At 36.6% G+C, this 23,260-nt stretch overlaps 10 protein-coding genes across 15 annotated transcripts; 4 read left to right on the top strand and 6 right to left on the bottom strand.

The window, feature by feature from the left end:
* The first annotated feature begins 312 nt into the window (after positions 1–312).
* LOC132783762 (protein limb expression 1 homolog) lies at positions 313–2,925 on the top strand. Of its 3 annotated transcripts, none has more exons than XM_060789118.1 (5): positions 313–415; positions 1,184–1,386; positions 1,447–1,610; positions 1,680–1,870; positions 1,931–2,925. In XM_060789118.1, exons 2-5 carry the CDS (start codon positions 1,314–1,316, stop codon positions 2,307–2,309), a joined length of 807 nt encoding a protein of 268 aa, XP_060645101.1. In that variant the 5' UTR covers positions 313–415; positions 1,184–1,313; the 3' UTR covers positions 2,310–2,925. The 3 variants fall into 3 exon arrangements, with proteins under 3 accessions (XP_060645101.1, XP_060645102.1, XP_060645104.1); XM_060789119.1 differs by lacking the exon at positions 313–415 and adding an exon at positions 448–511; XM_060789121.1 differs by lacking the exon at positions 313–415 and adding an exon at positions 607–624.
* LOC132783756 (ionotropic receptor 75a) lies at positions 2,926–6,477 on the bottom strand. Its single transcript, XM_060789113.1, has 6 exons — positions 6,285–6,477; positions 5,727–6,217; positions 4,903–5,670; positions 4,492–4,778; positions 4,299–4,438; positions 2,926–4,241 (listed from the first exon to the last, which is right to left on the bottom strand). Exons 1-6 carry the CDS (start codon positions 6,430–6,432, stop codon positions 4,174–4,176), a joined length of 1,902 nt encoding a protein of 633 aa, XP_060645096.1. The 5' UTR covers positions 6,433–6,477; the 3' UTR covers positions 2,926–4,173.
* A 148-nt stretch (positions 6,478–6,625) lies between these two features.
* On the bottom strand, positions 6,626–8,411 carry LOC132783757 (probable trafficking protein particle complex subunit 13 homolog). Its single transcript, XM_060789114.1, has 5 exons — positions 8,300–8,411; positions 7,859–8,246; positions 7,478–7,790; positions 7,293–7,421; positions 6,626–7,225 (listed from the first exon to the last, which is right to left on the bottom strand). The coding sequence occupies exons 1-5, from the start codon at positions 8,340–8,342 to the stop codon at positions 6,782–6,784; spliced, it is 1,317 nt and encodes a 438-aa protein (XP_060645097.1). The 5' UTR covers positions 8,343–8,411; the 3' UTR covers positions 6,626–6,781.
* Positions 8,412–8,560: 149 nt separating this feature from the next.
* On the bottom strand, positions 8,561–10,244 carry LOC132783758 (replication factor C subunit 5). The gene is made up of 5 exons (XM_060789115.1): positions 10,009–10,244; positions 9,498–9,948; positions 9,229–9,443; positions 9,089–9,166; positions 8,561–9,033 (listed from the first exon to the last, which is right to left on the bottom strand). Exons 1-5 carry the CDS (start codon positions 10,109–10,111, stop codon positions 8,882–8,884), a joined length of 999 nt encoding a protein of 332 aa, XP_060645098.1. The 5' UTR covers positions 10,112–10,244; the 3' UTR covers positions 8,561–8,881.
* Positions 10,245–10,386: 142 nt separating this feature from the next.
* LOC132783761 (E3 ubiquitin-protein ligase CHIP) lies at positions 10,387–11,949 on the bottom strand. Its single transcript, XM_060789117.1, has 6 exons — positions 11,623–11,949; positions 11,357–11,555; positions 11,138–11,279; positions 10,960–11,065; positions 10,782–10,838; positions 10,387–10,723 (listed from the first exon to the last, which is right to left on the bottom strand). The coding sequence occupies exons 1-6, from the start codon at positions 11,743–11,745 to the stop codon at positions 10,481–10,483; spliced, it is 870 nt and encodes a 289-aa protein (XP_060645100.1). The 5' UTR covers positions 11,746–11,949; the 3' UTR covers positions 10,387–10,480.
* Positions 11,950–12,232: 283 nt separating this feature from the next.
* On the top strand, positions 12,233–13,640 carry LOC132783759 (transcription initiation factor IIB). The gene is made up of 4 exons (XM_060789116.1): positions 12,233–12,365; positions 12,427–12,838; positions 12,903–13,137; positions 13,192–13,640. The coding sequence occupies exons 1-4, from the start codon at positions 12,349–12,351 to the stop codon at positions 13,473–13,475; spliced, it is 948 nt and encodes a 315-aa protein (XP_060645099.1). The 5' UTR covers positions 12,233–12,348; the 3' UTR covers positions 13,476–13,640.
* Positions 13,641–13,854: 214 nt separating this feature from the next.
* On the bottom strand, positions 13,855–17,039 carry LOC132783755 (TBC1 domain family member 16). 2 transcript variants are annotated; one of them, XM_060789112.1, is made up of 4 exons: positions 16,798–17,039; positions 16,447–16,555; positions 14,639–16,377; positions 13,855–14,570 (listed from the first exon to the last, which is right to left on the bottom strand). In XM_060789112.1, exons 3-4 carry the CDS (start codon positions 16,178–16,180, stop codon positions 13,947–13,949), a joined length of 2,166 nt encoding a protein of 721 aa, XP_060645095.1. In that variant the 5' UTR covers positions 16,181–16,377; positions 16,447–16,555; positions 16,798–17,039; the 3' UTR covers positions 13,855–13,946. The 2 variants fall into 2 exon arrangements, with proteins under 2 accessions (XP_060645095.1, XP_060645094.1); XM_060789111.1 differs by having other exon boundaries at positions 14,639–16,555.
* Positions 17,040–17,629: 590 nt separating this feature from the next.
* Positions 17,630–19,950, top strand: LOC132783466 (WD repeat and FYVE domain-containing protein 2). Its single transcript, XM_060788633.1, is given in 7 exon segments — positions 17,630–18,017; positions 18,092–18,439; positions 18,669–18,781; positions 18,842–18,968; positions 19,027–19,102; positions 19,104–19,225; positions 19,279–19,950. Coding segments are annotated over 7 exon segments (1,017 nt in total). The 5' UTR covers positions 17,630–17,856; the 3' UTR covers positions 19,349–19,950.
* Positions 19,951–19,981: 31 nt separating this feature from the next.
* LOC132783473 (small nuclear ribonucleoprotein-associated protein B) lies at positions 19,982–20,928 on the bottom strand. The gene is given in 4 exon segments (XM_060788643.1): positions 19,982–20,322; positions 20,324–20,467; positions 20,469–20,627; positions 20,787–20,928. Coding segments are annotated over 4 exon segments (597 nt in total). The 5' UTR covers positions 20,790–20,928; the 3' UTR covers positions 19,982–20,031.
* A 634-nt stretch (positions 20,929–21,562) lies between these two features.
* Positions 21,563–23,238, top strand: LOC132783470 (ER lumen protein-retaining receptor). 3 transcript variants are annotated; one of them, XM_060788637.1, is made up of 2 exons: positions 21,563–21,683; positions 21,759–23,238. In XM_060788637.1, the coding sequence occupies exon 2, from the start codon at positions 21,835–21,837 to the stop codon at positions 22,471–22,473; it is 639 nt and encodes a 212-aa protein (XP_060644620.1). In that variant the 5' UTR covers positions 21,563–21,683; positions 21,759–21,834; the 3' UTR covers positions 22,474–23,238. The 3 variants fall into 3 exon arrangements, with proteins under 3 accessions (XP_060644620.1, XP_060644621.1, XP_060644623.1); XM_060788638.1 differs by having other exon boundaries at positions 21,575–21,678; XM_060788640.1 differs by having other exon boundaries at positions 21,586–21,673.
* The last annotated feature ends 22 nt before the right edge of the window (positions 23,239–23,260 follow it).

Below are 23,260 nucleotides of genomic sequence, written 5' to 3'. Positions count from 1 at the left end.
CGTTACGGTAGGACAACTGTAACAACCAATCTTAGTGGGGACATATGTATTTCTGTTCCTTACCCAATACTAGTGATAGATGGGAAGATATTTCGATAAGGACGTTTTGTTGTTTTTATTGCAAACATCGATTTTTTTTCTTTTGTTTTAATAATTATAAAATGTTATTTATAATACAACACAATATATACTTTTTGGTACAAAAATACTGAAAATGAAGAGGCTTTTAGGACATATTGTGATCTTCCACCTTTTTTACTTATCGAAGCTTGCCATTAATTTCGATGATTTAAAAAATTGTAAAAACATCGATGCATCGATATTTTTCCACATCTAATACGATCGCGTACTGAAAAATTGCGAGTCGATTTAATTAATCAGTGCGCATGCGTGGATTCGGCAATGAAAATTACAGGTTTGTTTGTTTTATTGTCTCATAAAGAAATGTTCGACTACTAAGTCTACGTATGAATGCATATCTGCATGTCAAACTTAAATCTACTTTCATTGGGTGAGTTGACGTATGCGTTGTGTGTATATATTATTATACGCCATTTTATTAGTCTTCGATTGAAATAAAATTTTTAAACGCGACAATTCGACAGATCTATTTATAAACAATACGTAAGTATAGAGTTAGCAGTGGCCAGATATGTATGGAATATTACAAGAGCAAATAAAACACAGTGCAAAGTTTCGCTACTTCACAAAATTACAAGTTTTGACAAACATATGCGTGCATTGCATTAGTATACATATGTGTGCAGACATTTAACGGCTTCCATATGCACGTAGCTGCAGCTATATGTACATGCATACGTGCATACATAGATACTTATGCATTTATATTAATTATGGGTTTCAAGTGTGTATACTTCTTGTACTACTTGTAAAATATGATCGTACATACATATGCATGTATGTATGTATGTACATATTTGTGACTTATATGCGCATGTGTGTATTTACATATGTGTGTTGTGTTGGTATGTGTGAACAGTATATTGAAAGTGCATGAAACAGATGACTTAAGAAGCAAACTGGAAATAAGAGTAATAAAATATAATATTCCGAATTTTATATTTTATTTACGAGCGATAAAGTATTTGTCTTTGTGTTCATGTATTGATATTATATTTCAAATTATATATTTGGTAATCAGTTTTCTTTCATTCATTTTCAGAATTAGTTTTGCCTATATCCAAATGTGCATTTAATTTGTGATGATTTAAACTGAAAATCAATATAGATACTATTAACTCGATCATTCGATTTCGGTCCCTATACAATAGTCGAAGAGTGGCAACCGTATAATGGTTTATCCCGAAGAACCTTTTTGGGCATTGCCAATGGTATCCGGATTATATGAAGATAGAGATTACAGGGGTAACTGGTGTGCAATTGTATAAGGAAATCAATAAACAATAAACTATTTAAATTTTCTAGTTAATGTCGTCGAAGCATTACAGGAGTTTTGGCAAATGAAACAGACGCGAGGGGTTGAACTTAAGAATGGAGCGCTTGTAATTTACGAATCGATTCCATCCAATAGCCAGCCTTATGTATGCTTTGTAACATTACCTGGTGGCAGCTGTTTTGGAAGTTTTCAAGTAATCATTAACACAAATATAATTTGCATCGCAATTTAATTATTTAGATAATACTAATTGTGATTTCAGAATTGTCCAACTAAGGCAGAAGCAAGACGAAGTTCAGCGAAAATTGCACTGATGAACTCGGTATTTAATGAACATCCATCTCGCCGAATTAGCGATGAGTTTATTGAAAAGGCAGTGCAAGATGCACGTGCATCATTCAAAGGAACTCCCCAAAACAATGAATTACCCGAATCCGGAATTGGCGCTTTCAGGTAAAATATTTGTGCCTGCAAAGAGAACATATTTTAAAATTTAATATTATTTTGTGATAGGTTCATGCTTGAAGCAAACAAGGGTCGAACAATGTTGGAATTCCAAGAACTGATGACCGTCTTCCAGCTGCTACATTGGAATGGATCATTGAAAGCTATGCGAGAACGGCAGTGCTCAAGGCAGGAGGTTGTAGCTCATTATTCTAACCGTAGTCTTGATGACGAGATGCGTGCCCAAATGGCCTTAGACTGGATAGCTCGCGAGCAAGAAAATCCTGGGGTTCTTAGAAGAGAGCTGGTCCTCGCCGAGCGCGAGCTGGAAACGGCACGAATGGCTGGGCGGGAATTACGTTTTCCCAAGGAGAAAAAGGATATATTAATGATAGCTCATAATCAATTGGGAGGAAGCAACTTGGGTGCCACATCCATTGAGAACTAAACCGCAGACTGTTTATTACAATTTGGTTATTTAAACAGTATACATTCCATCCTTAGTCTTGACATCATTAACAAAGTAATCATCAGCAAGTAATCGACGACATTAAGCTTTCAGATATAACCCGTATTCAACAAAATCGTACAGATTATTTTATTGGCATACCATATGATCTCGAGTTCTGTTAAATCCGTTAAAGCTCATTTAAAGAAAAATCAGGAAAACATCACTAACGTTGTGTCAAAGAAAGATTAATTAACAGTTGCTGGCAGTCCCGAAGAAGTGAACACTATGCAAAAGATTAATAACTGGAAATTGAAAACTGGTAACTAAAAGAAATTCGTTTTAACACTGATAAGTGCAAAATACTTTCGGAATGAAAATTGTGATTTTAAATACTGCATTTACGGAATTGTTTTTGAGACTAAACCTAAATAGCATAGTTAAATTTTTATACTCTTAACTCAAATATCTGCGTATCGAAAATGTATATGCATGTGTATTTATATCAATCATTGTCTCAGCGCCAAGCGCACCTCATCGGAGATCAATGCGATTTAGATAAATTTTTTGTAATATCTTCATCAACCTTAATAAAGTGGACTTTTTGGCAAAGCAATTATTTATTAGTCGGTGTTAGTCCACTGTGGAAAAACTATTTATTCAAATTTAGATGTCTATTATTGCTAATCTCATTAAAACAACGTTTGTGGAATTGATCATTTCTATTAAAATAATACACATTAATTTAATAAATGAACATTTATGAGTTGAAATATTCCATTGCCGAATTTTAAGGCTCTTAAAAAAAAGTGTATTGACAGGTCAATTGCAACACATGCGATCGCGATTAAAGGTTTATTTATTTGTCAATCCTGCATTGGTACGAAATGATATTTTGCTGTATGGATACATAGATCAATGTTTTTCGACTTTATTGCAAGCTTTATAATATTTTGAATAGGTTTTCGGTTGTCTTGCTTGCGATTAAAAGCATTTTTTAATATGACAGCACAATAGACGCTTTTTTTCTTGCCTGCGTAGTTGTACTTTGAGTACCCGCAATCGCATTCGTCATATTACATCATCACTGTCAAGCAGGCTACATAACCTATGTGTCCTTTGGCGTATAATTCAATTGAAGTAATTGACTTCTTACTACAAACACGGCACTTCTTATGACTACCGGACTTGACAGATGTTACATTGATTCTGATTTGTGTGCTGCATAAGGTGAACACGAAGACGAAGATAAGCAAGAAGAAGACATTTGCGGCCAAAGCTGTTCAGACAGTTCGAAAATCAGCATTCACTGAGTTGAGTTTCCTCCATTCACACGTAATCATTTGTCGATGCCTAAACCTCATCCAAAGTCAGTTCCTCCATTTCTACCGTTCTGATCAGATCACCCAGCTGCTCTCCTTCTTCAGTTTTTTATTTTCCAATAATATTCTCTGAGTTAGCTTTCTTCTTATCTACTTCAATATTATCGGTCACGTTAATGTCTACTCGAAATTGCTCAAAACATCTGTGGTTGCTAAGTCGTTAAATTGAAAATGTATGTTTTGAATTGCTTTTTTTATTTTTGGTTTTTCCGTAACTGCTTTGGAATTATTTGAGCTTGCTTTAACCGCATTTGTGTATTGAAAAACGAAAAAAGGTAATTAAATCAGAAATATATTTTATATAATATATTATTATTGCGTATGAGGCGACATCTAAATTAATTTTTTTTTTTTCAATTCCTTTTTTTAAATACTTTTTATCATGAAAATCATGAAATAATTTTGGGATTTTAAATGATTAGATAATCGTGTATTCCTTCATTCATTCCTTACAACAAACATGGTACAAAAAAGATAATATTTTATAACTTTCTCCATTTGAACCACAGAATCTCGACTCCCAACGCTAATAAAGCTAGTAAAATGCCACCTTAAAATAAAAAGATTTTGAAAAAAAGTAACTACGATTACAATCTCGTATTTTAACTTAGCAGTGTGAAAAATGCCGAGGTAACTCCCGATATAGATACTGGGTAGACGGTATAGAGAGACTGACAGGTTGGCTTCTTCATTTGACGTTGTCGAAGGATCCTCTCAATTAATCCAGCTTCCCGAGCATTGCACATACTTAATAGCAAATCAAATATTTATCGATTCGTGGTAATCTTTCGACGACTTACGCTGTTCTAAACAATTCGGTATATTGACTGTTCTTATGCACAATCCAATTCATAATCTCCACTTCCATTAGGCCTGACACCTCACGCAGGTCGCAAATTTCATTGGCATCAAATAATTCGGCGATAATCGGATAAGCATCAACAACTTCGCAGTGAAATGCGAATCCACCGCTTTTAAGATAGGGAATTGCGTCTTCTATGTGACCGTAAACGCCCATCTCACTTGGTCCTCTGGATGAAGATAGTTTTCGTTTTATAAGGCGTGTCACAACGGGACTGCTACTTTCCTAGCAAATCAAAGATCAGTAAATAAATGTACTATTTGTTTGTTGCTGTCTCTAACAAATAATAATATGCTTATATCTTTTAGTTGTTCTACACCATCGCTCTATGAGCTTTTAATCAACTTACTCTAAATAAGACTTTATAGTATCCAATATCTTCAAAAGAGATTTTCAGTGGACTAGATATAATTTCGTCGACAGTAGCAGGTCCTTGATCTGAAGAACTTAGAAGCCCTCCAACAACAGATGAGGTGTAATAATTGTACATTACTACTGAGAATAAAAATATAGTTACAACAACAGAACGGGAGGGCACATCCGATGGAATTGGCTCCATTCCCTGCTGACAGACTGCTCCAAACGTATGCAGTGAACGTTCCGTCCAACTACTTCGGCATAAGCTAGGCTTCCTACGTCCACCTTGCCATCTTTTATTGATGTACTCAAGAAGAAACCAGATTATGTTAATTACCAGCAATGTGGCCAAGGTGAAGAACCACACTTGTCCACTGAAAGGTGCTAGAAAATTTCCACTTTTACCATGAGTATCCAAGTCAGGCGTAAATCGAAAAAGAAAAGCTGTTTCGAATTTCCAACTCTGATGAATAGTATCAAACTCTGCAAATCGATTAATCCGATTGAATGCCCCTGATGCTGCAATGTCTGCTTCATTTCTCATAATGATTCCAAGTAACCCCAATCGAAAGGTCGTGTTGCCCAATCTGCCAGCCCAACCTCTTGAGTTTCGAAAATTTACAGTAAAGTTAAAACGGTCCCTGAGCAGACTTAACAATTCGTAGTGATACTTTATAAAAGCTGCAACACCGGCATCTTTTGTGTGCCGTGATAGTATAGCTTCAATTTGTTCATTCGTCACGATGTCCTCCTGATCAATCTGCGAATGTATTTGATATTAACTTAGAGATCGTTAAGCTATTGTTCTACACTTACAACACTAGCTCCTCTTAAAACCAGGCCATTAAATTGACTACGGTACTTGATGCTTTGCAGCTCGAAAATATTTTGAAATGTAAGCAGTTTGTTTTGGTTGTTTCCAAGCATAGCGATTAAATGCACCTCCAAAGATGATTTCAATTGTCGGCCTTTGGAGTGAATGTCCCAAAGACAGTAGCCATCGACAGTTCTATTGACGTAAGTCAGTTGAGCATTTGGACCCACATAATCTAGCTCGAGGGGTAACAAATCATCAATATTTTGCCCTATACCCCAAAGCAGCCACTGATAAGTCTTGTTGAAGTATCTACCCACAGAAGCTTCTCGAAGGAGTCTAGGGGAACCTTCGCATTCGGTATTCACAATCACAGCAGCTCGTGCATAATTCTCCCTTGTTAATACAGACATCAAAGAGTACGAGCTGTTTATATGAATCGGATTTACAAACTGGTTGTGCTTCATCAAATTGAGGGAATTGAACACTAGATCTGTTAGCCCGAAAAAATAAAACAATTAATACGAGAATGGATAGATTGTATTGTCAATATAAAATACCTTCCTTTGAGCAAGCAAATATAACTGTTTCTTTTGTTTGAACCAAGTCCACTATAAATTGTGTTACGATTAATGGTTCCATTGTATAACCTGCTACTTCGAGCGCCCCAATTGAAACTAATAGAGTTACTGCCGCGAAGTTGTACATTTTGTTGAATCACGTATGTGCTAAGAAACGTGAATGCAGCTACTTTTATAGGTAGTCGCTATTCTTTGATTGACAGTTTCAATAGCAACAGCCACTTGAAAATTAAAATTATAGTCATAATACGCCACCTAAGGCAACAAATTGTATTTAATTTAAATTATATTTAACTGCGATCTAATTGAATTAAATTAGTCAACAGAAGGGTGAACTTAGCGGCATTATTGCTTTTATAAATGAAATGTATTAGCATAAATATATTTTTCTCGCTTAAATATACAACACATTTATACGATTTTACAGGCATCAATAAAAAAACAATGTATTACAAATTGATTGGGAAAAATAAAATCTAAACCACCTGTAATTGCACTTGTTTCTGCATTGAAGAATCAAATGGAGTCTCATAACGAATTAACTTATTAAGCAAGAATGTACCATCTTGATGGTAATCGGCGTCGACCACAAATACTTCAACAACTTTGTTTATTATATACTGCTCATTCTTAAGAGTATCGACTATTAATAAAGGTGAGACCTTTATGAGACCCAATTTAGAAGGGCAAATCGAAAGCGGAAACTCAGCAATTGCACCTGGCTGTAAAACATCCAAGACAAAATTCGAAGAACCAGTATAAGGACAATCGGGGAACACTTTAGTATCAAGCGTAATATGCAGCTTCATCGCATGCTCAGCAGTATTCGTAACTCTGCATTGGAAAGTAAATATTGTACCGATCTTCACAATATTTTCAGCATCGACGACCTCCAAACGAATGTCCTTATATTCAAACGGCTAAAAATAATTAAGAACAGTGTAAATCATTATTAGATTGAGTGCTTTATATATTTTTTTTATTTACCAATCGCTGCAATTGACTTGTTTGCAGTCTGCCCTTTTCGCCGAAATTCGACCTCCAGACAATGTCTAACTTGCCAACATTATTTGCTTCACGAAGAATTTTTATGTCCTTGGCGATTTCAGGCTTAGGCTATAATTACAAAAATATTTTATTGGCAAACAAAGTTGTCATACATTAAAACCAACCTTTATGCAGTAAAGAAATTGACAACTGTTGTTCGGCTGTAACATATTCTTCGAGTTAAAAACCGATTCTCCGTTGGGAAGAGTGTTTAACGATGTAACTGTGTAATGCTCCGAGCTGTCCAATTCAACTTTTTCCAGACAAAATGGGCCAGTGGTCACATTTTGGATTTGCGCCTCTAAATATATTTCATCCATTTCTGCATTATAAAATTTGGTTTTAACGTCAAGTGGCTTGAGAACTTGAAACTTGAAGAACTTTCTTAAAGATTGTGCAAATCCAGCTGGACTCGTGTAATTAACTTCACAAACAAGACTAAAATATAATTAAAAAAGTACTAGATGGAAGATTGCAATAGATATATTGTATGAGTTAATACGAACATATGGGTGCCAATCTCCTTAACTTCATATCGAATAACATCATCGAGAGTTTCGTCTGCTGTTAACACCACAGACGACTTTTTGTTTTCGTGCATCAGTAAGTTTATACGCGACGTGTTCGACTGCAGATCCACTTTGACCGTAACGCCCTCAACGGGATGCATCGTACAATTGTGTACGCATATGTAGCTTGAAAATGTTTCGCCCAAATAGATGTTACCAAACGATTGAGGTAAAAGCATAGTTTGACCAGCTCCCAATGCTTCAGCACAAGTCCTAGCAATGCCATCATTCTCTACCATTCGACTAAAACTTTGGGGCAAATCCTTTGGTTCACAAGTCACAATGGGCCCAACACCCACTAATGTAGGACGGGTTAATCTCATAACTGAAATTACGCAGATGTAGTTTTGAGCAACACTCATTACAAAATGGGAATACCTTTTAAAGCTAATAAATGAGAATCCGCTTCGCCAGAGTTCATTTTTTCTGAAAATTATGATTAAAGGTAACACACAGAAAAATGTAAACAACAGCGTGACAGCAAGTTGATTGTTAAAATATACCAAAAAACCGTAACTGGCGTTTTCAGTATTTTTATACCCAGAAATTAACTGTAATAACGATACGCGACAAATCGATTAATATTGCAATCAGCACAATTTGTTTTTTAATCACTTTTTCTTTTAACAATAATAATACCTTTTACAAACTCAATTTTCTTTATCCAATTTTCTTATTTAATATATGTATATTGGTTATAGAATTATATTTGGGTGAAAAACTTTAAAAACTTCCAATCGATCCTGCAATTAATTTTTATAAAGTAACTAAATCAACGTGACGAAAAATTCAAAAATTAACATAAGTCATTATTTGTTAAATAGCAGGTCTCTAACATAAATAGTTATATCAAAATTTTTATTGTATTTAGCAATATCTTGTATTTACTGACTGATGGTTCATAAATACCATAATGATATCTTAGCAGCTAACTAACATCTATCCCAGAATATCGTGAACTTAGCTCTCCAACGAAACCATATCGCGACTAATAAAAAAAGCAGCAACCAACGCTGCAGTTTGAGCTACTTCAGAGCAGCCCTTGGACAATCGCTCCTCAACTTTTGCCAGTTTTATAATCAACTTGTTCATCACAGACATGGGCAACTCAACTAATGAAAAAACAAACATTAATACAATAAAAATATTTCAGTAAGCATAACTTACGTCTCATAATAAACAAGTGCAGTTCTGTGACGATATCTTCCAATGCGAGACCTCGTTTACTCTTTGTTTCTTCAATAGCTAAGTGCAAGAAAACAGAAATATAAAAATACTAAACTCTTAATGATTAATGAATCTCTCACTGTCAAATGCCGAGTCAAATGTAGCTGCAGAGAGCAATGTCTGAAGCATATGCTCAATCTCGCTTCTTAGAGGATAGCCAACACACATATACACGTTATCCTCGTTGACTTCATCAAAGGCCATTGAAGTGCTCTGCAAAACATTGAGAACCTTTCGCATGTCTCCCTTGGATAGAGCGACTAGTGCATTCTTGCCGTCATCCGTTACACGAACCCTGTAAAACAGTCGGTTAATAAGTTACCCTGCTTAAGCACCACTAAATACTTACTGCTCCTCCTGTATAATCTTATCAAGCCGCGGGAGCATCTGCTCTGGTGACAAAGGTGCGAATCGAAATCGTGTGCATCGAGATTGAAGTGCTGGAATAATTTTGCTGAGATAGTTGCAAATGATACAGAATCGCACATTTTCTGTGTATTTTTCAATGATGCGACGTAGCGCATTCTGCGCATCATTGGTCATGGCATCCGCCTCGTCCAGAATAATCAGTTTAAAGGTGCCACAGAATATTGTACGAGTTGATGCAAAGTTGAGGATCTGACCCCGAACAATGCCAATGCCACGATCATCAGAAGCGTTTAGCTCCAAGACCATTGACTTGAAATGGGATGACGAGTAGAGTTGGCGTGCACAGGCAAGAATGGTGCTCGTTTTGCCCGTGCCTGGTGGTCCATAAAAAAGCAGATGCGGCAGTTGTTTCTGATTGATGAAACGGTTGACTGCAAAATATAATGCTGTATTACTTTTGCTCAGTTTCATGTGTTGCAGCGTGAACTTACTGGTAGAAATAATTTCCTCATGGGATATCAAATCATCTAAGCAGCTGGGGCGGTATTTCTCGACCCATGGCATACGAGCAACGGTTCCGTTGTTTTCGGACATAATTAAACACACTTCCAAATATTATTGCAGTCTGCAAAAAAAGTTTACGCGTTCGCGCCGTTTTCTAAGCGAAAACACACTATCGATAAACAAATATCGATGTGACAATTTATCGCACTAGTGTTTGTGTTTGCGATGTATTATTATTCTCAAAACTATTTATAATACTGAATGACAATTTGCTTGTAAATAAATGAATTAGTTGAATTCTGAAAATACATTTTATAAAGACATCAGAATTATTTAATAAACACATGTCATATTTTTTTTTTATATCTTTTTATATTTTACTGCCTCCAACAGCTATACAATTACAATATACAATGTATTCTTGTTGTTGTTATATTAAATACTTGTAACAACAATGGCTTAATAATCTAATGACCATTCATTCTCAGCAATAAAAGAATCGACAACTTCCTTCATTGAGAAATTTGGTATCAACTGATCTTGGGTGAGTTTAACTCGAGTTACAGGATCAAAGTGGCCAACGCGCTGCAAATGTTCTTCAATATCCTTGCGCTCATATGTGATTCCCGATGGTGTAATAACGGGATCAGTTAATATTTCAAAACTTATTTTTCCACAAAGAAAATCGGGCACATCGCGTTTCTGTATGTAATACATTATTATTATTTTAAAAAATTACTAAAAAAAGTTTGCACTTTACCCTTCGTCGTTCGTCTACTTTAGCGAATACGTTGTTAAGCTCTTTAATATGATCATCCTGCAACAAAAAAATATATAATTATACAATGCTATATTCGCATCTAAGCTTTCATTAAGTGTAAAATTTATACCCTAGGTCTACTCTAATAGATATACTTATCTTGTAGAATTAAACTTACGCTTTCTTGTTCAATTTCCTGTTGTTTATCTTTTAAATGTTCTTCGTTTAAATTCTCATTTAACTTCAAACTGGCAAGACGATTTTCCATGTCGTCTTTTATTAAACTGAAAATAAATTGCAATATTAATAGTCGAATTATTTACAAAGTACATGAACATGCTGGAGCTGATTTATACCGATTCAAATAGCTTTGTAGTTCAATTTCCTGATGTATTCTCTTCTCCTCCATGACATTCCAACGTTTTTTGCGTGCCAATCGGAGCTGCAATGTAATATCATCTCCAAAGTTCTGCTTTTGCTCCTTCGACAAATCATAAGCTTAAAACATAAAGCATAAAAGAATCAGCATAGTTTTTGTATCTTGAAAGAATTATAATAAATCTTATGAGTTTTACCGCGCTGTAAATGTTTTATAGCTTCATCATAATTGTCGATTTCCATTAGACCTTGTCCCAAGAAAAAATGACCCTTCAGTAGGTTGCCATCAATATCCAAAGCTCGACGACAATCCTGACAGCAGAGCTCCCATCGCTTCAGTTTAAGATTGCAAAGTGCTCGATTTGTGAAGTATGTTGCATTTGTTGGATTCTTAATCTGCACAATTTAAAGTTATGCATATTTCGTTATTTGTATACATAATATAATGTAGTATTAGTCTTACTATGGCCTTCGAATAGCAAATAATAGCATCGTCATACTTGCGGGCAGCAAATAAAATATTGCCCTGCTCTTTCAATTGCAGGTCAGATAAATTTGTGGTGGAATAAATATGTTTGCTCGTCATTCTGTGAAAACTTTTGCTTTCTTAATCGTATAATCTGCTTAATACGATTGTTTAATGCTAGCGTAGGAATTATCAAAAGCAGCTGATACGTTTATTCGGAGTTGTAAAAGCAAAATACACTTTCCGTATCATTTAAACCGAATTCCGATACACCAAAAAAATAAAAACAGCTTATTGTTTTTCCTACAACATACAATACATGTATGTATATATATAAAGTGCAATTCTGAAAATCTGTTCAACACTGCTTGATATCGATAGTATCGAAAACGAGTTAAATATCGATACGTACCTTAAAAACTAAATTATTATTTGATATATTATGAATATTATTTGCAACACAAAATATGAAACAGATTTCGTTGATGTAATAATTGTCACAAATCTGGAAGTGCTAACCAAGTAGATTCTGATAAAAACATCTAGTTAAGCTTAAATGCTAAAAAGTGGAAACACTTTACTCGTGATATATTATCGAAACAATCTATAGTTGTTTTTCAGTTCATCCCTAGACATCATATTTCACTTGAGCTTGTAATTCTGATATAGTTCGTAAAAAAACATCAAAATAAGAGTTAACGTAAAACAATAAATAAGTACTAAATGGCTTCAACATCAAGGTAAATATGTTAAGAGACTCCCATCGCATTCTATTAAATGAAATGACATCTCTCTTGAAAGACTTGAGAACAACAAGGTGTGCTGCTATGCACATCCCGAGTCTCCATTAATTGAAGATTATCGGGCTGGTGACATGATATGCTCCGAGTGTGGCTTGGTTGTGGGAGATCGCGTAATTGACGTTGGGTCCGAGTGGCGTACGTTTAGCAACGAAAAGAGTGGCGTTGATCCTAGTCGTGTTGGTGGACCAGAGAATCCCCTGCTCAGTGGCGGTGACCTATCGACAATAATTGGTCCTGGTACAGGCTCTGCATCCTTTGATTCATTCGGCGCTCCAAAATATCAAAACAGACGCACTATGAGCAGCTCTGATAGATCCTTAATATCCGCATTCAAAGAAATTTCATCAATGGCTGATCGGATTAATTTGCCAAAAACTATCGTTGATCGTGCGAACAATTTATTCAAACAGGTAAAGAGAATTAACTATTGCTTGTATGTATATGCACTTCGATGTATTCTTTCGTGGCTTTTAGGTACATGATGGAAAGAATCTTAAAGGTCGTTCAAATGATGCCAAGGCATCGGCTTGTCTATATATTGCCTGTCGTCAGGAAGGCGTTCCACGCACATTCAAGGAAATCTGTGCCGTTAGTAAAATTAGCAAGAAAGAGATTGGCAGATGCTTCAAACTTACACTTAAAGCGCTTGAGACAAGTGTGGATTTGATTACAACAGCTGACTTTATGTGTCGCTTCTGTGCCAATTTGGGTAAGAGACTTATTGTGTACTTATTTCAATCCATATTAATATTATATTCACCAGATCTGCCAAACATGGTGCAACGAGCTGCTACGCACATTGCGAAAAAAGCAGTGGAAATGGACATTGTACCTGGTCGTTCGCCGATTTCTGTAGCCGCAGCAGCAATCTACATGGCATCTCAAGCGTCCGAACATAAGCGCAGTCAAAAAGAAATTGGTGATATTGCGGGAGTGGCCGATGTAACAATTCGGCAGTCTTACAAATTAATGTATCCGCATGCAGCGAAGCTCTTCCCGGAAGATTTCAAGTTTACTACTCCTATTGATCAGCTACCACAAATGTGAACAATTCCACAACAAAAATATCGATGCTCAATTATGAAAACATAGATTGCAGAAAAAAACAATAATGAAAATAGGAAGATTATACCGTTGTAGGGCAAGTCTAGTTTACAACATAAATTACTATACTTTATTCACAAGAGAAATACGATTTTATTCATATTAAAATGCATAAATGCTTCTAACGTCGGGATTATTTAAGCAGTAAATTGAATTCTAACGATAAGCTTATAAAGTGGCTCTTGCTCGATGATTAACATTTCTACATAATTAATGTTTTGTCTTTAAGAAAGTAATCGTTTATTTAGGCATAGGCATATTGTAGTATGTTTGTAGGTATGTATGTATATTTAAAAGCACTCGATCAAAAGCATTTATCAATCGCCATTAACACATAATTGCAATAGTATATTATATATGTATATATATATAGGTATGTATGCACTATATAAGATTAACTTGAAGCCACATAAATTAATCAATACGCAAGGAGCACTTCTCGTTATCTGTGTGACCGACGCACTCAAGTGCAGGTCGATGCTCAGAGTCCCACATGCCTGGTCCACATCGTTTACATAAGCCGCTTAATGTGCATGGAATCTTTGGGAGCTGTCGATACTGATACAGCAATCCTCGAGCCTTACGCAAAATCAATTGGCCATCCATATACATAGCTAACGAGCTAAAATGCAACAGCATCTCGTCGGCACGTAAATTCTGAGCAATGACATCATCGGCATACACAGCGATGATGGCCAGGCATAGGAACAAATGAAAGTAGTCTGTGAGATAGTTTGACCAGCAAGCCTCCCACATTCGTATGACCACGGCCTCGGTGAATTCCCGCTTAAAGCATAACAATAGCCATCGATGGCAAAACAGCAGCTCCATTGCCTCGTTGTGTCGTTGCAAATGTTCGTAGAAACGCGGCAGCATTAGTCTTATCAATTCGCGAAGGTAGCTGAGATTATGGTCGACATCGTTATCCGTTGGAGTACAAACAAAGAATGCTCGTTGCATTAGACCCACAAAGCACCAGAATGTTTCCGATTCGTTTTGCACCTCGCACAACACGGGTGCCAAGAGGTCACTCATGCCCTGCAAATGGTTACAAAATATGGCATTACAATGTTAGACTGGGATCGAAAGACACATTGTCGAGTCACCTGTGAGTAGGAGATACTCGGGTTGTAGATAGCAAAGTTGAGCAGAATGTTTTTCATCATTTCGGTATTGGGATTGTCGTCGCCACAGAAAAAAGGATTTGTACGATCGGTGCGGACCACGTCCTTTTCGACAACACACTGAACGGTTCGCCAAAATTGTGCCTGCTGCTCCGGTGACATGGAATACAGACGCTTGCGTGTGATTTCATCGTATTCCTGCCGTTTAATGTCCATGAGCACGGCTCGGTCTTCAAAGGTCGATGAGAATGAGTAGCACTTCAAAATGAAGGGCCAAACAGTTTTCCGCAAACTCTTCTCCAGGCCGCCAAAGAAGACACACTTCCGCAGTAACAAGTCATCATCGATTTGACCCTTTTCGTTTAACAACGTGCCGTAAAAAAAATTGGTGGTAATTCTCTTCACATTGCCCTCATCGGGATGCATTTCCGATTGTTTGACTTCAGGGCGACAAACCATAAAGTGGCGATACGGTAAATTCATCTTCTCTTGACCCGGCGAGAGAGTGATATTGTGTAGGAAACAATGCCACTGGTGCAATACCTGTGCCAAGTGATCCAAGCCACCATAATGGAAATGAAGAATCTTGTATTGTGATTCCCTCGACGCAATCACCAGTTGTCCCGATGTGCACTTATCATCGTTAAAGAATAGGCGCAACGAGCGCATCTGACTAAGGTCAACGGAGAAACGACGTCCCCGAATTAAGGCTCTGCGGCGCACTGTTGGCGTTGCGTTGGCGCTCTCGGGGAAAACCAGATTGTGTTTAAAGGCCAACAGTTCCGGAGTCATCCAGTTAGGGTTGTTGTCATCGGAAACCGAGCCATCTGAGTTAAGTTGATGCGGCGTATGATCAGCACGACCATTGTTCACATCGGTGATTTCGTCGGGCGAGGAAATGATGCAATTGTACGACTGCGAGATGTTGCTGTTCTCAATCTGTGGATTCGATATAGTTATATTCACCGACGTAATCGGATGCTTCTTAAGCAGCGCCGTCAGGTCACCAATCGATGCCGTCTGTCCGCCCAGCAAGGGCTGCAGTTCGTTCTTTAACTCTTGCATCTCGGCAGCGTTTTCCTCTTCCACTCGCGTGCCTAACTCTTGCTCCGCATCCGTATCCGTTATTTTGGGCACTGACACCGCTACCTGCGATATACTCGGTGTAAAGTGTCCATTCGAAGGCATTATCTCGTGGTTACGATAGCCAATCGTATGCTCGCCATTCTCGCTGCCCGTCGAATTGCATTTGCAGAGCGAGGAGTTCGGAATCCAAGTTAATAGGAGCGTTGGTCTCTTGGCGCTGTTGTACTGATCTATGAAAGTTTTCGTGGTACAGGTCAAGTAGCCTGGATAGTGCAGAATATCCGATTCCTGACGCGCCACAGTTGGCGGATGAATGCACACATTGTTCTTGCAAAAAAGAATTTCATTGTCTTCGTAAGCGATATCGATTTTTTCATCTGACCTCTCTTCACCCAGAATAAAGTTTGATGCCTTCTTGATAATGTTTCCAATAGGCATTTTCGTTTGATTAATGCTTCTTATCTAGTTATACCTTCTGTCTGGAATGTGTACTCTTGATTTAAAATTTATTTATTCCGATACGTGCAGAAATGTGGGCAGGGTATTTAACTGGGTAGATTTTGCGTCTTGGAAATTTTATTTTTATTCTTTTTGACGGACAAACATTCTCACATAAGATAGTACCTGTGAGTGAACTACCAAAATAAGGTTCATTAGAAGCGCAATGAGTAGTTTTGCTTTTTATAAATATTAGCTATTTATACCGTTAGATGCAAAGTTAAAGAAGGACCACGATACCAACTGCGTGACCGCCAGAGCTGATATCGATTCGATTATAAATCAGTGCTGCATTTATCGACCGTTAAGAACTTACTAAAAATATAAAATATAAAAAAAATCAATTGCATTAATGTATACATTAATTTAAAAACTTTCATTAAATTTAAATTAGAAGTTTTGATTCTTTTATATATATCAAGCATATGTGGTTGACAAGGGAATCAATAAAATGCTTATTTTTCCAGTACCTCACCAATTCCCTCCGTTCACACATTTTCGTCTGTGTGTTAAACCTTATCGATATATTTTTGTGTATATATAATAATTATACTTACACAAGCGCATACACAAACATCACTATTGCCTCGCGATGGACGAACTAATTTCCTTAATTACCAAAAGCATCGTGAGATTGTTCTTGATTTTGTGCATCTCAAGCGTATCGATGTCATTCTTGATTTTGCATGCAAAGATCAACACTAATTGTTCCGGTTTCGTCTCAAATTTTTGTCTCACAAAAATGTTAAGATCCTTTGAGATACTCTTACATTTCCGTTAAAAACAAATAATGAATACCCTATGGGTGTCAAGAATTACAAATTAAATATAGACTAATAATATAGTATAGTATAGTTTAGTCTTAATATATTAGTTTTCTTTATAAGATCGCTCAAGTAATCCATGCAGCGAATCAGTCATGAGAGTTTCAACTTTTCGAACGCCTACTGCTATTGATTTCTTAATTTCTTCACTAACAGAAATTGTTACAAGTATAAAATTAAAAAAAAATTTGTCCTTGTTTTATGTATGTATATGTAATTTGTATTATATTTTCAACTTGCTTTGTATTTCAATAAAAGGCTCGATAGAAAAAATTGACGAAATCAACAACTATATCTAGCTTCTGCAGAAATATACTTTTCGAAAACATACAATTTAAAATGTTACAGTTAAGTTTTTTTCTAGTGAGTAATAATAATTATATAAATACGATTATTTCGGTTTTTAACCCGATTAGCGATAACACTACGGTACGGTATTGGGAATCTACTAATATCGTAAGTCACTGTTAATAAACAATCGAGTGCCCGCATCGATACTCAGCTCTTAGGAAAGTGTGACCCAATTTTTTTGTTTTGAAATTTACAAGTGATTTAGCAGTTTTATCTGTAGGGTTACACTGGTCATAATTTTTGATGTATTAAGTTTAATTTTGTGATTCATTCATTCATTTAAACAATTGAAAATAAGCAGAGTACCGCAACGCAAGCAGGCGTTTATCTGCGTTTTTTTATATATATATTCATCGAAATACTGGAAGATAACGTTGCAATAAGTCTCACATATATACACATACATAAGTTTAACTCTCTCTTAGTGAAAGAATTGAAAGAATGGCAGCCGAGATAAAACCAGCACAACGCAGCAACAATGACCGCTTTTTATCGACAAAAAAGCCGGAATTGCTCAGTAAATTGGAGGGCAGCGGTGACGATGTAAATGCAGCAATCTTAATACCTGGTGAAAATGGAGTTATCAGCGTTTCAGATGATAAGCAAGTGTTTACCTAAGCAAAGCAGCAGCATCAAATGCAAACAATATATACTTATTAATTTAATTTACTTATAGAACGGTGCGTGTTTGGCTTAAACGGGATTCCGGACAGTATTGGCCCAGTATTTGTCAATACATGCCCTCTGGCTGCACTGCCATTGAATACGTTCAGGAGCTACGTCAGTTGTACGTTGGCCAAGACAACGGAACCGTAACGCAATATACGCTCTCTGAGGACTGCAATCGTTTGTCGTTTATCCGCGATTATCTGTCGCATCAGGGTCGAGTGGTGGCCGTTGTTTTTTCGAAAACTCACAACTGGATTCTCTCTGCTGGCAAAGATAAACAGTTTGCGTACCATTGCACGGAATCGGCAACTCGAGTGGGCGGATACAACTTTGAGACGCCGTGCACTGCACTGCAGTAAGTACAAATGACCAGGGATGCCACATTCGGTACATTTATTTGAAAAATTGTTAGATTTGGTACATTGCGTTTACGAAATAGTTTTTTTTTTTTTTTAAATTTACGCTCGGGTGATAAATTTCATTTCTCAAAAAAAAAATTAAAACATCGTTAACGCCCTGAAATTATTCAGTTTTATTCTTCGCAACCTGATTACTGATTATCAATTGTTTTGCTTTCATCACAGGTTCGATGCTCTAGCGAAATACGCTTTTATTGGAGATCAGGCAGGCCAAATAACGATGCTACGCTGTGATGTGTCCGGTGTGCAGTTAATCACCACATTTAAAGGCCATACTGGTAAACTACAATCAAATCAGTCAATAATACATTACAGGTAAATCATAACTTGTGCTTCAGCTGGTATTAGGTGCTTGAGATGGGTGGAAGGACCCCAGTTATTGTTCAGTGGTGCATGCGATCAATCCGTGATTGTCTGGGATGTAGGCGGAAAGCGAGGCACTATTTACGAATTGCAAGGACATAAGTATGTATATTGAAGATATTGATAGGTGGACATAACTCATGTGCTTGTCTATATTTAGTAACAAAGTATCTGCTCTGGCGTATGCAAATCACACACAGCAATTGATTACTTGTGGTGAAGACTCCGTAGTTGTTTTTTTGGGAAATGAATGCTATGCGAAAAGAGGTACCTGGATGGGTGGAGTCTAATAATTGCCAACTGTGCTCTAGACCATTTTTCTGGAACTTTCGCTCGATGATGGACCAAAAAACAATTGGGTAAGTAAAAACAGTGCAATTCTTTGATAGTTATTAATTAAATTTCAAAACAGGTATTCGACAACATCATTGTCGTCACTGCGGGAAAGCTGTTTGCGACAATTGTTCGACCAATCGCATTAATATACCAATAATGGGATTCGAGTACGATGTCCGCTGCTGCGATCCATGCTACAAACAATTGCAGACAGTCGAGCGTCCGTCTTTGGCATCGTTCCATGATGCCAAACATTGCATTGTTCACATGGATTTGGATGAGGAACGAAAACGCCTTTTGACTGTTGGACAGGATAGACTAATCAAAGTTTGGGATCTATCCACTATTTGGGTATAATATTTAAATGGCCATGTTCACGTTGCATGATTGGCGTTTCAACTAAAATATTAACTTGTATGAAACGAAATATGAATACCAAATACTTAACTAAGTATTGATTGATTGATAAATAGCAACGGCATGACAGCGCCGAGTTAATGCACTTTTACTATTTAAGCAATGTTTAACGTATATGTTACTATTAAATATATACATTACTTCATACATAAAAATATACAAATAAGTTACATTTTCATCAGAATGAAATTGATGTAAAACTAGAATCCATGGATATCAATAAAATAAAATCAATGTCTCTGTATTCGGAATGCTTCTCACTAGTGTGCAAATCACAATCAATTGTAAATTCATAGCTCTTTAATAAATTTGATCTTTAGATATCAATCAATCTGAAAGAAATATGCAAATCAGAACAAAAGTTAGTTTCAGAAATTATTTATTTACTAAAAGATAAACGCAGCAAGGTGAATCAATAACCACCACGGCCTGGTGGAGGAGCTCCTCGCATCATTGGTGGAGGTCCACGCATTGGAGGAGGAGCACCTCGTCCTAAGCCACCTGGCATCGATGGAATGCCGCCGGGAATGAGGCCAGGTGGAGGAGCGCCCATCATTGGAGCTCTAGGCACGCCGCGTCCCATTGGCGCCATGTGCTGCTGGGCGGGACCGCCCACACCTCGCACTGGACCTTGTAAACCAGCGGGCACTGACGATATATTCATTGGCACACCACGGCCAGCCACACGACCCATTCCGGGTCCTGGAAGCGGCCCCTGGGATGGGGACGCGTGGAAGACCTTCCTCGGGTGGTGGCGGTCCCTCGACGGTTAAGGAAACAATGTTCTCGCCGCGCAAGAGCACAAAGCCCAGAACGCGTTTCTCTTCTCGCTCTGGTACCTTGGAGTTTTTTGGATCGAATTTTACGGAATTCCTCACAGTCGCCTAATATGAGGTTCATGTGCTTGTCAAACGCCTTGAAAGTTCCAATGAAAGTGCGCGAGTCTTGGAGAACTATTCGAACTCTGTAGTTCAGGTGCTGAATCATTTTATTATTTTTGCCAATCGTCTATAAAATGAAAGAAAACATAATAAATATAAACATTGCAGACATCCAAGCGTGGCCGGCAACTTTTGTAAGTATAATTGTAAATTCACTTGCGACGCATGATAAATTTACAAACATTGTGTATAAAAGCTACTTAAAGTTTTAGTAGCTTAAACTTACCATTTTGATACAGATTTTTGTTTAAGTAAATAGCAAAAATAATTATTAAGCGACTAAAAACGTTTGCCTTATGTGAAAATAAAATGGCCAATCAAACAATGCGTCCCTGGTAGAGCGTTTTCAATCGTTCACAAGAAGTTCATGGAAATAAGATACTGAATAATTTCCTCATTGTTCATTTGGTTCATTTCTCAACTGATTTTTCGGTATGTGAAGAATGTTGGTAATTTTAACTTTTGATAACTTTAAATCTATTTCAAGTAAAAAAGAAGTAAAATAAATCTTATTATTAAAATAAAGGCAAGAATAAGAGATAACATTATGTATATAAAAAAAATTATATTTAATTTTTTATATTGTTTAATATAAATTCTCATATATAAAAATAAAAAGAAATATTTCATTGAAACTATCTTTGAATACAGTAATTAATTGATGCAGCCCTGGCTGTTTTTGATAATACATTTTGAGGTAAGGAAACAACGATGTCATGGACATTGATACTTTTGATATTCTCAATAGCAAACATCGATATTGAAAATAATAAGTTTTAAGTAAGCTACAAGCATACGTTGCGTATATACAACTTTTGTTAAAAAAGAAAGTGTTAAATAAAGCAGCGTCTTATTAAAGATAAAAGTCTGAATTTATCTGTAAGTAAAGCGTTTTCAATTATTAGTTTATTAATATCGATATTGAAAATACCGCAATCGATATTTCTTTCAAGTCAGACGCTCGCTCATATATGTATGTGGCCACGTCACTTTGGCTCTCTTTGTTTCTCTCTTTTGTGCCGACATTCTACGTACATATTATAGGCGGCACAACACCAAAAATTTTTAGCTCGTTGGCAAAACAAGTGAAAATTAAACAAATACCGTTGACTGGTATAGTACGGTATTTAATTAGTTAAAACACGTAGCTATGTGGCAACATAATAACAAATTTGTTTTACGTTTCGTCCTATTCAAGGTGCCAACAATATAATCAAGCAACAAGAACAAGAACGAATACGCTACAAGAAAAACTCTGACGAATCACATTCAAAATGAATATTTTTCGGTTCGCTGGAGATTTATCGCATGTATTTGCTATTATAATACTATTACTTAAAATATGGAAGACAAGATCATGCGCTGGCATATCTGGAAAATCGCAGATCTTATTTGCTATCGTTTATTTGACACGCTATCTCGACCTCTTCACCACATATGTCAGCCTCTACAACTCGGTGATGAAAGTTCTCTTTCTGGCTACATCGGGCGCCACTGTTTATTTGATGTATGTGAAGTTCAAAGCGACTTACGATCACAATCACGATTCGTTCCGCATTGAGTTTTTGCTGGTTCCTTGCGCTCTGCTCTCATTGGTGATCAATCACGAGTTCACCGTGATGGAAGTGCTCTGGACATTCTCGATCTATTTGGAATCAGTTGCCATTCTGCCTCAGCTGTTCTTGGTGAGCAAGACGGGAGAGGCTGAGTCGATTACAAGCCATTATCTATTTGCGCTCGGATCGTATCGCGGTCTGTATCTGTTGAACTGGGTGTATCGTTACATGGTGGAGTCGCATTACGACCTGATTGCGATTTTTGCTGGAATCGTTCAGACAATCTTGTATTGCGATTTCTTCTATCTCTATATTACCAAAGTGCTCAAAGGCAAAAAGCTACAGCTGCCAGCATAAATTGCACAGGCAACCAGCAATTAATTCCATACGATCGATTTGTGTGTGCGTGTGTGGTGCCGTCGCTTCAGATGCTGAGGATGGAGGCAGAAGACAGCGGAGTATGGAGAAGATAGCAGCAATAATGCAAGATGCGGACCGCTTGTCTAAGCGTTATAATTAGTTCATAATCAGATAAAAAAGAAAAATATCACAAAAAAAAAATACATTTAAAATATGATATTGTATATCGGAAGGGAATATTTTTGTGTTGCATTAGTTGAAACTTTAAAGAAAATAAGAAATTTGAATGTGGCACCATCTAATATGCAAAAAAACGAACTCATGCAAATTATTAAAGTATAACAAATAATGTACAAATTCTATTTATTCATTATGATTTTGTCTTGTCCTTATGCTACCAACTACAATATTTTTTCTTAATGTCTGAAATCGACGCGTCGTATACATATTACATTTATATGTAGTATGTGTGTGTATTAATGTGGTAATATGTTTCTTATCTAATGTACTTCGTTTACCTAAATCAAAATGTGCAGTAATTATAATTTACTTTAAAACAGAATCAACCAAGCAATTATATTATTTTTTCTGGTCCAACATAATAATGTGCTGAAATTGTTTATAGCCTTTTAGATGTAGATTATACATGAGTATTTTTGGATGTATTGACCTTATCAGCATATGAACATTCATTTACACTTATACAGCAATAAACATGATTTTGGCTTGTCTCGCCTTGTTTGCTAAAATCCATAAAACTAACTACCGATGTTAAGTGTTTAGA

Source organism: Drosophila nasuta, chromosome 2L, assembly GCF_023558535.2.
Source record: "Drosophila nasuta strain 15112-1781.00 chromosome 2L, ASM2355853v1, whole genome shotgun sequence".
Lineage (NCBI taxonomy): Eukaryota > Metazoa > Arthropoda > Insecta > Diptera > Drosophilidae > Drosophila > Drosophila nasuta.
This window is presented reverse-complemented; position numbering and strand designations above follow the sequence as displayed.